At 41.0% G+C, this 13,323-nt stretch overlaps 1 protein-coding gene across 1 annotated transcript; it reads right to left on the minus strand.

Annotated features, from left to right (window-relative positions):
* Window positions 1-7,076: 7,076 nt before the first annotated feature.
* On the minus strand, window positions 7,077-8,199 carry LOC128659328 (dynactin subunit 6-like). Its single transcript, XM_053712992.1, has one exon. It carries the CDS (start codon window positions 8,195-8,197, stop codon window positions 7,610-7,612), a length of 588 nt encoding a protein of 195 aa, XP_053568967.1. The 5' UTR covers window positions 8,198-8,199; the 3' UTR covers window positions 7,077-7,609.
* Between the last annotated feature and the right edge of the window lie 5,124 nt (window positions 8,200-13,323).

Consider the following 13,323-nt stretch of genomic DNA (forward strand, 5'->3'; position numbering starts at 1 on the left):
AAAAGGAGAAAACCATAGGGTGCAGTGGTGACTGTAGTTTAAACAAAAATTTTTTTACCTGACTTAAATGCCAGGGTGGGCCGTGGACTGGATACACCGCAAGAGAAAGTAATTTATCAGGTAAGCATAAATTCTGTTTTCTCTTGTAAGGTGTATCCAGTCCACGGATTCATCCTTTACTTGTGGGATACCAATACCAAAGCTTTAGGACACGGATGAAGGGAGGGAACAAGACAGGTACCTTAAACGGAAGGCACCACTGCTTGCAAAACCTTTCTCCCAAAAATAGCCTCCGAAGAAGCAAAAGTATCGAATTTGTAAAATTTGGAAAAAGTGTGCAGGGAAGACCAAGTTGCTGCCTTGCAAATCTGTTCAACAGAAGCCTCGTTTTTAAAAGCCCATATGGAAGCCACTGCTCTGGTAGAATAAGCAGTAATAGTTTCAGGAGGCTGCTGGCCAGCAGTCTCATAGGCCAAACGGATGATGCTTTTCAGCCAAAGGGAAAGAGAGGTAGCAGTCGCTTTCAGACCTCTCCTCTTACCAGAATAGATAACAAACAAAGAAGATGTTTGTCTGAAATCCTTAGTTGCTTGTAAATAGAACTTTAAAGCATGAACTACATCAAGATTGTGTAACAGACGTTCCTTCTTCGAAGAAGGATTAGGACACAGAGAAGGAACAACTATTTCCTGGTTAATATTCTTGTTAGAAACAACTTTAGGAAGAAAACCAGGTTTGGTACGCAAAACTACCTTATCTGCGTGGAACACCAAGTAAGGTGAATCACACTGTAAGGCAGATAATTCTGAGACTCTTCGAGCAGAAGAGATAGCTACCAAAAACAAAACTTTCCAAGATAACAACTTAATATCGATGGAATGTAAAGGTTTAAACGGAACCCCTTGAAGAACTGAAAGAACTATATTTAGACTCCATGGCGGAGCCACAGGTTTATAGACATTCTTGATTCTGACTAAAGCCTGAACAAACGCTTGAACGTCTGGTACCTCTGCCAGACGCTTGTGTAAAAGGATAGACAGAGCAGATATCTGTCCTTTTAAGGAACTAGCTGACAATCCTTTCTCCAATCCGTCTTGGAAGAAAGACAATATCCTGGGAATCCTAATCTTACTCCATGAGTAACCCTTGGATTCACACCAACAAAGATATTTCTGCCATATCTTATGGTAGATTTTCCTGGTGACAGGCTTTCTAGCCTGAATCAGAGTATCGATAACTGACTCAGAGAAACCACGCTTTGATAGAATTAAGCGTTCAATCTCCAAGCAGTCAGACGTAGAAAAATTAGATTTGGATGCTTGAACGGACCCTGTATTAGAAGATCCTGCCTCATTGGCAGTGTTCATGGTGGGACAGATGACATGTCCACTAGGTCTGCATACCAAGTCCTGTGTGGCCACGCAGGCGCTATCAGAAACACTGAAGCCTTCTCCTGCTTGATTCTGGCGACCAGACGAGGGAGAAGGGGAAACGGTGGAAAAACATAAGCCAGATTGAAGGACCAAGGCGCTGCTAGAGCATCTATCAATACCGCCTTGGGGTCCCGGGACCTTGACCCGTAGAGAGGAAGTTTGGTGTTCTGACGGGACGCCATCATATCCAACTCTGGAGTGCCCCAAAGTTGAGTCAGCTGGGCAAATACCTCCGGGTGGAGTTCCCACTCCCCCGGGTGAAAAGTCTGACGACCTAGAAAATCCGCCTCCCAGTTGTCTACTCCTGGGATGTGAATTGCTGAGAGATGGCAGGAGTGATCCTCCGCCCACCTGATTATTTTGGTTACTTCCGTCATCGCTAGGGAACTCTTTGTTCCCCCCTGATGATTGACGTAAGCTACAGTTGTGATGTTGTCCGATTGAAATCTGATGAATTTGGCCGCAGCTAGTTGTGGCCATGCCTGAAGAGCGTTGAATATCGCCCTCAGTTCCAGAATGTTTATCGGGAGAAGCGTTTCTTCCCGAGACCATAAGCCCTGAGCTTTCAGTGAGTCCCAGACCGCACCCCAGCCTAACAGACTGGCGTCGGTCGTTACAATGATCCACTCTGGTCTGCGGAAACATATTCCCTGAGACAGGTGATCCTGAGACAACCACCAGAGAAGAGAATCTCTGGTCCAACTGAATTTGAGGAGACAAATCTGCATAATCCCCATTCCACTGTTTGAGCATGCATAGTTGCAGTGGTCTGAGGTGTATCCGAGCAAAAGGGACTATGTCCATTGCTGCTACCATTTATCCGTTTGTCTCCATGCACTGAGCTACAGATGGCCGGGGAATGGAATGAAGGGCTCGGCAAGTAGTTAAGAGTTTTAATTTTCTGACCTCCGTCAGAAATATTTTCATTTCTACCGAGTCTATTAGAGTCCCTAGGAAGGGAACCCTTGTGAGAGGAGAAAGAGAACTCTTTTTGATGTTCACCTTCCACCCATGAGACCTCAGAAAGGCCAAAACGATCTCCGTGTGAGATTTGGCTGTTTGGAAAGACGAGGCCTGAATTAAGTTGTCGTCTAGGTAAGGCGCCACTGCTATGCCCCGCGGTCTTAGCACCGCCAGGAGGGAACCTAGCACCTTTGTGAAAATTCTGGGAGCAGTGGCTAAGCCGAAGGGAAGAGCCACAAACTGGTAATGCTTGTCCAGAAAAGCGAACCTGAGAAACTGGTGATGATCTTTGTGGATAGGAATGTGTAGGTATGCATCCTTTAGATCCACGTTAGTCATATATTGACCTTCCTGGATCATTGGCAGTATTGTCAGAATGGTTTCCATTTTGAATGATGGGACTCTGAGGAATTTGTTTAAAATTTTTAGATCCAGGATGGGTCTGAAAGATACCTCTTTTTTGGGAACTACAAACAGGTTTGAGTAAAAACCCAGCCCTTGTTCCACGATTGGAACTGGGCGTATCACTCCCATTGTATGTAGGTCTTCTACACAGCGTAAGAATGCCTCTTTCTTTGTCTGGTCTGAAGACAGATGAGAAATGTGGAACCTTCCCCTAGGAGGGGAGTCCTTGAATTCTAGAAGATATCCCTGGGATACAATCTCTAAGGCCCAAGGATCGTGTACGTCTCTTGCCCAGGCCTGAGCGAAGAGAGAGAGTCTGCCCCCTACTAGATCCGGTCAGTGATTAAAGAATTAGCTAGCTTTAGAGCCTTAATTCTATTCATAATTTCCTCATATGAGGTCTCCGTCTGGAGCGAGTCTTCCAGCGCATCAAACCAGAAAGCAGCTGCAGTAGTTACGGGAATAATGCAGGCAATAGGTTGGAGAAGAAAACCTTGTTGAACAAAAATTTTCTTAAGTAAACCCTCTAACTTTTTATCCATAGGGTGTTTAAAAGCACAACTATCTTCAATTGGTATGGTTGTGCGTTTAGCAAGTGAAGAAACCGCCCCCTCCACCTTAGGGACCGTCTGCCACGAGTCCCGCATGGGGTCAGATATGGGGAACATTTTCTTAAAAACAGGAGGGGGAACAAAGGGAACCCCTGGTCTATCCCACTCCCTAGCAACGATATCCGCAATCCTCTTAGGGACCGGAAACACATCAGTGTAAACAGGGACCTCTAGGTACTTGTCCATTTTACACAATTTCTCTGGGATCACCAAAGGGTCGCAGTCATCCAGAGTAGCTAATACCTCCCTGAGCAAAACGCTGAGGTGTTCTAGTTTAAATTTAAAAGCCAATGTATCTGAATCTGTCTGAGGAGGGACCCTTCCTGAATCAGAGACTTCTCCCTTAGACATCAGATCCCTCGCTCCTACTTCAGAGCGTTGTGAGGGTATATTGGATACGGCTACCAAAGCATCAGAATGCTCATAATCTGTTCTTAAAACTGAGCTATCACGCTTTGCAGGTAACACGGGCAGTTTAGATAAGAAAGCTGCAAGAGAATTATCCATGACTGCCGCTAAGTCTTGTAAGGTAAAAGGGTTAGACGCACTAGAGGTACTAGGCATCGCTTGAGTGGGCGTAACTGGTTGTGACACTTGAGGAGAGGCAGACGGGCTACCCTCATTACCCTCAGTCTGTGAATCATCTTGGGCCACATTCTTAAGTGCAACAATATGATCTTTAAAGTGTATAGACATATCAGTACAAGTGGGACACATTCTGAGAGGGGGTTCCACCATGGCTTCTAAACACATTGAACAAGGATTTTCCTTGGTGTCAGACATGTTTAACAGACTAGTAGTATACCCAAACAGGCTTGGAAATCACTTTAAACAAATAAAAAACACAATTTGAAAAAAACGTTACTGTGCCTTTAAGAGATAAAAAAGGCACACAATTTTACAAAACAGTGAAAAATGCAGCAATTCTTTTGAAATTTTCACAGTATGTACCTAAAGCCTAAGAAAGGTTGCACCACTAGTATCAAAACGATTAAACCCTTAATGCCCAAACCGGAGCAGCCTAAAGCCAACACCCGGTTCCAATCACTACAGCACCTTGCCACAGCACTGCTGTGGCCCTACCTGCCCTTAGGGACCAAATTTTGGGGAATATAGCTTCCTTTAGGCCCTCAAACAGCAGCAGGACCCTCCATGTGAAGCAGCATGAACTTCTAAGTAATTCTAACTGCGCATCTGAGGCGCTAAATTAGGCCCATCCCACTCTACTCCGGAGCTGTGAGGCCTAGGAAATCACTCCTAAGTGAATAAAAATGAGCCATGTGGGTAATAACCCCAGAAAGAACCCATAGGGACTTCCAAAGTGTCTTACAAATGATCTTTTCCTTAATAAACAATCGATTTCCCTGCATTAGTGTCAACCAGCATAATTAGCCCTGTTATGTAAGCATTCAATTACTTACTAAGTCTGTGAACATAGTTTGCCCTCCCGTCATGGGGATATTGTCAGTCTCTTCTAGCATTATCTCAGTCTTGTCTAGAAATAAATGACTGAACATACCTTATTGCAGTTACCCTGCAAACTGTTCCCCCCAACTGAAGTTTTCTGGTACTCCTCAGTCCTGTGTGGGAACAGCAGTGGATTTTAGTTACAACATGCTAAAATAATTTTCCTCTCAGCAGAAATCTTCATCACTTTTCTGTTAGAGAGTATATAGTACAAACCGGTACCATTTAAAATAACAAACTTTTGATTGAAGATAATAAAAACTACAATTCTAACACCACATTCACTTTACCCTCCCGTAGAGAGACCCTAGTGCTTAGAGCCCACAAAGAGAATGACTGGGGGGTGGAGCTAGAGGGGGAGCTATATGGACAGCTCTGCTGTGTGCTCTCTTTGCCACTTCCTGTAGGGAAGGAGAATATCCCACAAGTAAAGGATGAATCCGTGGACTGGATACACCTTGCAAGAGAAATAGGCCCCTCCCAACATCTACTCACAGTGAGAGGGCCTTAAAAAACTATCCCTAGGCAAAATCTAGTCAGCCATGTGGAAAAACTGGGCCCCAGAATAAAGTTTTATCACCATTAGTAATAAACGTTTATATACATCAAGCAAATGTTAAATCTATTAAGTAATGAGAGTAAATAACAAAAATATTACCCTTTACAGCAAGCATGATACCAGTCGTTATTAAATCACTGTAATCAGGCATACCTTAAACAAATCAGGCACTGTCAGCATTTTCTAGCTTATCATCTCTCTAGAAAAATTTAAACTGCACATACCTCAGAGCAGGTAATCCTGCACGCTATTCCCCCAGCTGAAGTTACCCATCTCTTCAGTTATGTGTGAGAACAGCAGTGGACGTTAGTTACAAACCGCTAAGATCATCAAAAACCTCAGGCAGACTCTTCTTCAACTTTCTGCCTGAGGCCAAAATAGTACAACTCCGGTACCATTTGAAAATAATAAACTTTTGATTGAAGATAAACTACATTAATTCACCACATCTCTCTAGCTACTTCCCTTGTCGAGAGCTGCAAGAGAATGACTGGGGGTGGAAGTCAGGGGAGGAGCCACACAGACAGCTCCGCCGCGGGTGATCCTCCCGCAGCCCCCTGCCGGGAAGGAGAACACCCCACAAGCAATGGACGAACCCGCGGACCGGACACACCTTACAAGAGAAAAGCCCTTTTAAGGGCTACTGGCAGTTTATACTTAGATTAGGGGGTGTTTTTATTTTGGGGGGCTTTTTTATTTTCATAGGAATTAGGTTTAATTTTGTAATCTTAGCTTATTTATTTTTTGTAACTTTAGTATTTCTTAGTTTAGGTAAATAGTGTTAATTTAGGGGGTGTTAGGTTAGGGGGCTTAGTAATTTAATTAGTTATTTGCATTGTGGGTGTTGGCGGTTTAAGAGGTTAATAGGTTAATTAGGTTTATTGCGATGTGGGGGGTTTGCGGTTTAGGAGTTAATAGGGTAAATAGGTTTATTGCTATGTGGGGATTTTGCGGTTTAGGGGTTAATAGGGTAATTAGGTTTATTGCGCTGTGGGGGGTTTGCGGTTTAGGGGTTAATAGGGTAAATAGGTTTATTGCGATGTGGGGGTTTTACGGTTTAAGGGGTAATAATGTTTATTGCGATGTGGGGATTTTTGCAGTTTAGGGGTTAATAGGGTAATAAGGTTTATTGCGATGTGGGTGTTTTGCGGTTTAGGGGTTAATAGGGTAATTAGGTTTATTGCGATGTGGGTGGTTGACGGTTAAGGGATTAAGGGGTTAATTACTTTATTATTTTGCGATGTGTGGGTTTGCGGTGTATGTGTTAATACTTCAGGTGGGAGGTTCATTTTTTTTGTTAAACTTCGGGCGGTGTTTTTTTTTTTTTTTTTCCTCCGTTTGCCTTCGCTGCATCCCGGCGGATTCCGAAAACTGCAGGGTGGTAAAAGAATCCCCTGCCATTCTCGGAATTAACCTGGATGCAGCTGCCTCGCGCTGCCAACATTTCATTGAGGATGCGTGCGCAGCTGCCAACGGCGATGGACATTACAAACGCAATTATAGTATAGATGAGAAATTTGGATATGTAGCATCAATAGCAACAAATATTCAGTGATTATTTAATGTCTGTATAGTGAAAAGTTTGCCCTATCAGGTTCCCTTCTGTGCATCTATTGTATACAGTAAAAGAGAGCTCACTTCTGTAGATACAACAAATAATTTATTGACAAAGAATGGAATGCAAAAAAATTGTAACTATGACTTTTAGCATAAGCAAGTCCAGTTACATGTTTGGTTTTCAAACTGTCATCCAACTTCCCAGGATAAAGTCACGTTTGTTTCCACGTTCTTCTATTTAAGAAAAAAAAAAAATACAAAACTCTATTCTGTGCTTTATATAGGTCTGCATTCATTTCATGTTACTGACCTCACTGACTAAGAATTAAGGTTAAAGTTTACTTAATCTTTCTTGGACAGCAAACACTTCACAATGCAGACTGCAAGGTGTGGTTCCCTTATTAACTGTTTCACTGCTGGGCCGCTCACAAAACTGGCCGTAGAGGGAACACTGGACACGACATACATAAATAGCATTATTAAACAAAATCAACAAAGTTAAACAATAATAGTAGTGCTAATATAGAGTATATGGCCACATTTGCATAATAGAGAAGAAACACACAGGATATAAATGAAATCCGTTATTATCTAGCAAGGCATACAGCGCATGTTTAGTTTTTTATTGGAGTGGAAGTCATTTTTGTGGTCTTCTTTAGGTGATGGTAATTAGGAAGGATTTTCATCAGGAAGTCCAACTGCAATGTTTGTGGCTGGGGACGCTCTGTCTGCACTCTACGCAAGCAATCAGACCCATAGATAACAGTGTTTTCGGGAATCACTTCACAAGTATTCACATCGCAGCACGCGCCAATGATGCAGCCGCTAGTAAGAATTACATTTCTGCCTACAGATGCTTTGGATTCTATCACATTGTTGTCACCCATCTTCAGTGCTTGAGAATAGCAGCCAACTTCAAACACATTGTTGGTAACGATGATCATTGGTTTTGGTTCCACATCGTCTGAGTCGGGTGCAATGTTCTCCGGAAAACTGTTTATTATAAGAGCCTGCTCCTCAATCAAGTTTCCTTCACCAATAATGATTGGACCTGCTTCAGCAATAATCTTCGCTTTGGGATGAACCACAGTTCTTGGCCCTATTGTAACATCGCCTTTGATTTCACTTTCCACACAGACAACTGCACCTGGAGCAATCTTCACACTCTTCTGGAGAAGTACTTGCTTGTTCAGATCCGCCATCTTCTAGTCGTAAACATAAATTTGATTTCCCCATGGGGCTGCGTTAATGAGTTTTACGCTGCTTTTTTGCAGGACTTTTTTTCAGCTGGCTCTCCCCGTTGATTCCTATGGGGAAATCGCGCACGAGCACGTACAACCAGCTCACCGCTGACTTAAGCAGCGCTGGTATTGATGTGCGGTAAGGAGCAACATTTTGCTCAATGCTCACTTCTTGCCTTTTAATGCCGGGTTTGTAAAAACCTGTAATAGCAGCGCTGTAGGTAAGTGAGCGGTGAGAGAAAACTGCTCGTTAGCACCGCACAGCTCATAACGAAAAACTTGTATTCAAGCCGTAAGAGTTTTACTAACCCCTCCAATTTACCCATAATTTAAAATGCTGAAAAAATTAGTAGGATGAACATATAAAATTTGTTGACAAGAACCAATGTTTTTGGCTGTAGTTTCTGCTGCATATGCAGAACTGCATGAGTCAGAAAATAAAGGACTTTTGCATTTTCATACAATTCTGACATAAAAACAAATGAATCCAAACAATGTAGTCTAACTCAAACACACCACTGAGTCACGTTTAAGATAATCTCAATAACCAGCTCATCATTTAGTTTTGTCAGTTAAAGAAAAAAAAGTCAGCTGTGTTACTTGAAAGAAAAAAAAAAAAAAAAAACATATTAATTTTGTTTTACTTACTATCTATTGTAGCAAACATACGGCTAGATTACAAGTGTTGCGTTACAGCTTTTAACGCTGAAAAAAATGGCAATTCCAGCATAATGGCCAGGAACGCATATTATCGTGGCGGTATAGCTATACTGCAAGCATTTTAGCCTGTAACGCAACATCTATTCCGCACTCAAAAAAAATTACGTTTTTGTGTGGGATTTCCATAGCGCCGGTATTACAGGTTGTGCGTTCAGGTAAAAATGCTTGCATTACAGCCTATACAGACACGATCCATACCGCCATCTGAGAACAGTAGTTATGGATTTTGTGAAACAAAATATAACTAAACTGTTACAAAGTACATTAACACCCATAAACTACCTATTAACTCCTAAATCGCAAACCCTCCCACATCGCAAACACTATTTAAAATGTATTAACCCCTAATCTGCCGCCAATCCACATTGCGACTATTAAATAAACCTATTAACCCCTAATCTGCAGCTCACCCACATCACCAGCACTATTTAAATGTATTAACCCCTAAACTGCTGCTCCCTGAAATCGCCCCACTATAATAAAGTTAATAACCCCTATTCCGCCACTCCCCGACATCGCCGCCACTATAATAAATGTATTAACCTCTAAACCTCCGGCCTCCCACATCACCACCACTAAATAAACCTATTAAACCCTAAACCGCCGGCCCCCCACATCGCAAAACACTAAATTAAACTATTAACCCCTAAACCTAACACCCCCTAACTTTAAATTAAAATTACAATATAACTATCTTTAAATAAATAAAAAATTACCTGTGAAATAAAAATAAACCTAACATTAAACTATAAATGAACCTAACATAACTATTCTAATACAATAAAAAAATACTACCATTGAAACACTATGAAAAAAATAAAAAAATCTAAAATTACAAAAAAATAAACGCTAAATTATGAAAAATAAAAAACACTAAGCTTACAAAAAATAATAAACTAAATGATCAAAAATAAAAACAATTACACCTAATCTAATAGCCCTACAAAAATGAAAAAGCCCCCCCCCCCAAATAAAAACACCCCCTAGCCGAAAATAAACTACCAATAGCCCTTAAAAGGGCCTTTTGTAGGGCATTGCCCTAAGTTAAACATTTATTTTACCTGTAAAAAAAATACAAAGTCCCCCAACAGTAAAACCCACCACCCAACCAAACACCCAAAATAAAAAAAACTAACTCTAAAAGGGCATTCAGCTCTTTTTCACTGCTCTTAAAATGGCATTCAGCTCTTTTCCAAGTGCCCATCCCTAATCTAAAAAAAAAAGCACCCAAAAAATTAAAAAATTTGAACAGCCAATAAGATTTCAGTAGCTCTTATCCTATTGGTTGTTTTGAACAGCCAATAGGATTTCAGAAGCTCTCATCCTATTGGCTGATTTGAATTTTAAGAATCAAATCAGCCAATAGGAATGCAAGGTACGCCATTTTGAAATGGCTACCTTGCATTCAACTTCAGTGTACGGCAGTCTTCAGCTTCCAGGATAGCTCCGCTCCGTGCCGCCAGGATGAAGATAGAAGATGTCCCCGAGATGGATGAAGCTTTCACCGTCCTGGATGAAGACTTCTTGCCGCCTGGATGATGATGGATGTCCGGACTTCAGGAACCATAAGTAGATATTCTGGGGTTAGTGTTAGGTTATTTTAAAACATTTTTCTGTGTTTTTTTTTTTAGATTAGGGATGGGCACTTGGAAAAGAGCTGAATGCCCTTTTAAGGGCAGTGAAAAAGAGCTCAATGCCCATACAAATGCTCCTTTAGGGGCAATGGGTAGTTTAGGATTTTTTAGAGTTAGGTTTTTTATTTTGGTGGTCGGTTGGTTGGTGGGTTTTACTGTTGGGGAGACTTTGTATTTTTTTTACAGGTAAAAGAGATGTTTAACTTACAAAAGGCCCTTTTAAGGGCTATTGGTAGTTTATTGTGGGCTAGGGGTTGTTTTTATTTTGGGGGCTTTTTATTTTTATAGGGCTTTAGATTAGGTGCAATTGTTTTTATTTTTGATAATTTAGTTTATTATTTTTTGTAAGCTTAGTGTTTTTTTATTTTTCGTAATGAAGTGTTTATTATTTTTTGTAATTTTAGATTTTTTTATTTTTTTTGTAGTGTTCGTTTTTTAAATTTGTAATTTAGATTTTCTAATTGGTAATATTTTTTATTTTATTAGAATAGTAATGTTAGGTTAATTTATAGTTTAATGTTAGATTTATTTTTATTTCACAGGTAAGTTCTTATTTATTTAAAGATAGTTATATTGTAATTTTAATTTAAAGTTAGGGCGTGTTAGGTTTAGGGGTTAATAGTTTAATTTAGTGTTTTGCAATGTGGGGGCTGGCGGTTTAGGGGTTAATAGGTTCATATAGTGGTGGTGATGTGGAAGGCCGGAGGCTTAGGGGTTAATAAATTTATTATAGTGGCGGCGATGTCGGGGAGTGGCGGAATAGGGGTTAATAACTTTATAATAGTGGTGGCGATGTGGGAAGCCAGAGGTTAGGGGATAATAAATTTATTATAGTGGTGGCGATATCGGGGAGCGGTGGGATAGGGGTTAATAACTTTATTATAGTGTCAACAATGTAGGGGAGCGGTGGAACAGGGGAAAATAACTTTTATTAGTGTCTGCGATGTCAGGAGCGGCAGATTAGGGGTTAATAACTTTATTTAGGTGTCAGCGATGGCGGCGGCAGCGGATTAGGGGTGTTTAGACTTGGGGTTTATGTTAGGGTGTTAGGTTTAAACATTTTTTTTCCCCATAGACATCAATGGGGTTGCGTTACGGAGATTTTTAATTTCACACTTCAGGTGTTTTTTTTTTTCTAACACTCTCTCCTCATTGATGTCTATGTGGGATATGAGCATGTCAAAGCAGCCCTTGGATTTTGTGCGGTATTCTATCTATCTATTCTATTGGGTTCTTGTAAAGCGCGGCTATTCACCCGTAAGTATTGAGCTTTATGCCACCATATCGTACGCACAAGGAGGCTTTTCAGTATCTCATAATGAGCTGATTGTTGAAGAGACTAATATAAACTAGCTCTAAATAGGGGGAGCTATAATAAGTGTATTAGGACAATGATAAATGAGTGTGTAAGCTCTACACATCAACACAAAAACATCTATCAACACATATACACACACAGATATGTAAAAGATTAATTATACAGGGAGTGCAGAATTATTAGGCAAGTTGTATTTTTGAGGATTAATTTTATTATTGAACAACAACCATGTTCTCAATGAACACAAAAAACTCATTAATATCAAAGCTGAATAGTTTTGGAAGTAGTTTTTAGTTTGTTTTTAGTTATAGCTATTTTAGGGGATATCTGTGTGTGCAGGTGACTATTACTGTGCATAATTATTAGGCAACTTAACAAAAAACAAATATATACCCATTTCAATTATTTATTTTTACCAGTGAAACCAATATAACATCTCAACATTCACAAATATACATTTCTGACATTCAAAAACAAAACAAAAACAAATCAGTGACCAATATAGCCACCTTTCTTTGCAAGGGCACTCAAAAGCCTGCCATCCATGGATTTTGTCAGTGTTTTGATCTGTTCACCATCAACATTGCGTGCAGCAGCAACCACAGCCTCCCAGATACTGTTCAGAGAGGTGTACTGTTTTCCCTCCTTGTAAATCTCACATTTGATGATGGACTACAGGTTCTCAATGGGGTTCAGATCAGGTGAACAAGGAGGCCATGTCATTAGATTTTCTTCTTTTATACCCTTTCTTGCCAGCCACGCTGTGGAGTACTTGGACGCGTGTGATGGAGCATTGTTCTGCATGAAAATCATGTTTTTCTTGAAGGATGCAGACTTCTTCCTGTACCACTGCTTGAAGAAGGTGTCTTCCAGAAACTGGCAGTAGGACTGGGAGTTGAGCTTGACTCCATCCTCAACCCGAAAAGGCCCCACAAGCTCATCTTTGATGATACCAGCCCAAACCAGTACTCCACCTCCACCTTGCTGGCGTCTGAGTCGGACTGGAGCTCTCTGCCCTTTACCAATCCAGCCACGGGCCCATCCATCTGGCCCATCAAGACTCACTCTCATTTCATCAGTCCATAAAACCTTAGAAAAATCAGTCTTGAGATATTTCTTGGCCCAGTCTTGACATTTCAGCTTGTGTGTCTTGTTCAGTGGTGGTCGTCTTTCAGCCTTTCTTACCTTGGCCATGTCTCTGAGTATTGCACACCTTGTGCTTTTGGGCACTCCAGTGATGTTGCAGCTCTGAAATATGGCCAAACTGGTGGCAAGTGGCATCTTGGCAGCTGCACGCTTGACTTTTCTCAGTTCATGGGCAGTTATTTTGCACCTTGGTTTTTCCACACGCTTCTTGCGACCCTGTTGACTATTTTGAATGAAACGCTTGATTGCTCGATGATCATGCTTCAGAA

Source organism: Bombina bombina, chromosome 5 (assembly GCF_027579735.1).
Source record: "Bombina bombina isolate aBomBom1 chromosome 5, aBomBom1.pri, whole genome shotgun sequence".
NCBI lineage: Eukaryota > Metazoa > Chordata > Amphibia > Anura > Bombinatoridae > Bombina > Bombina bombina.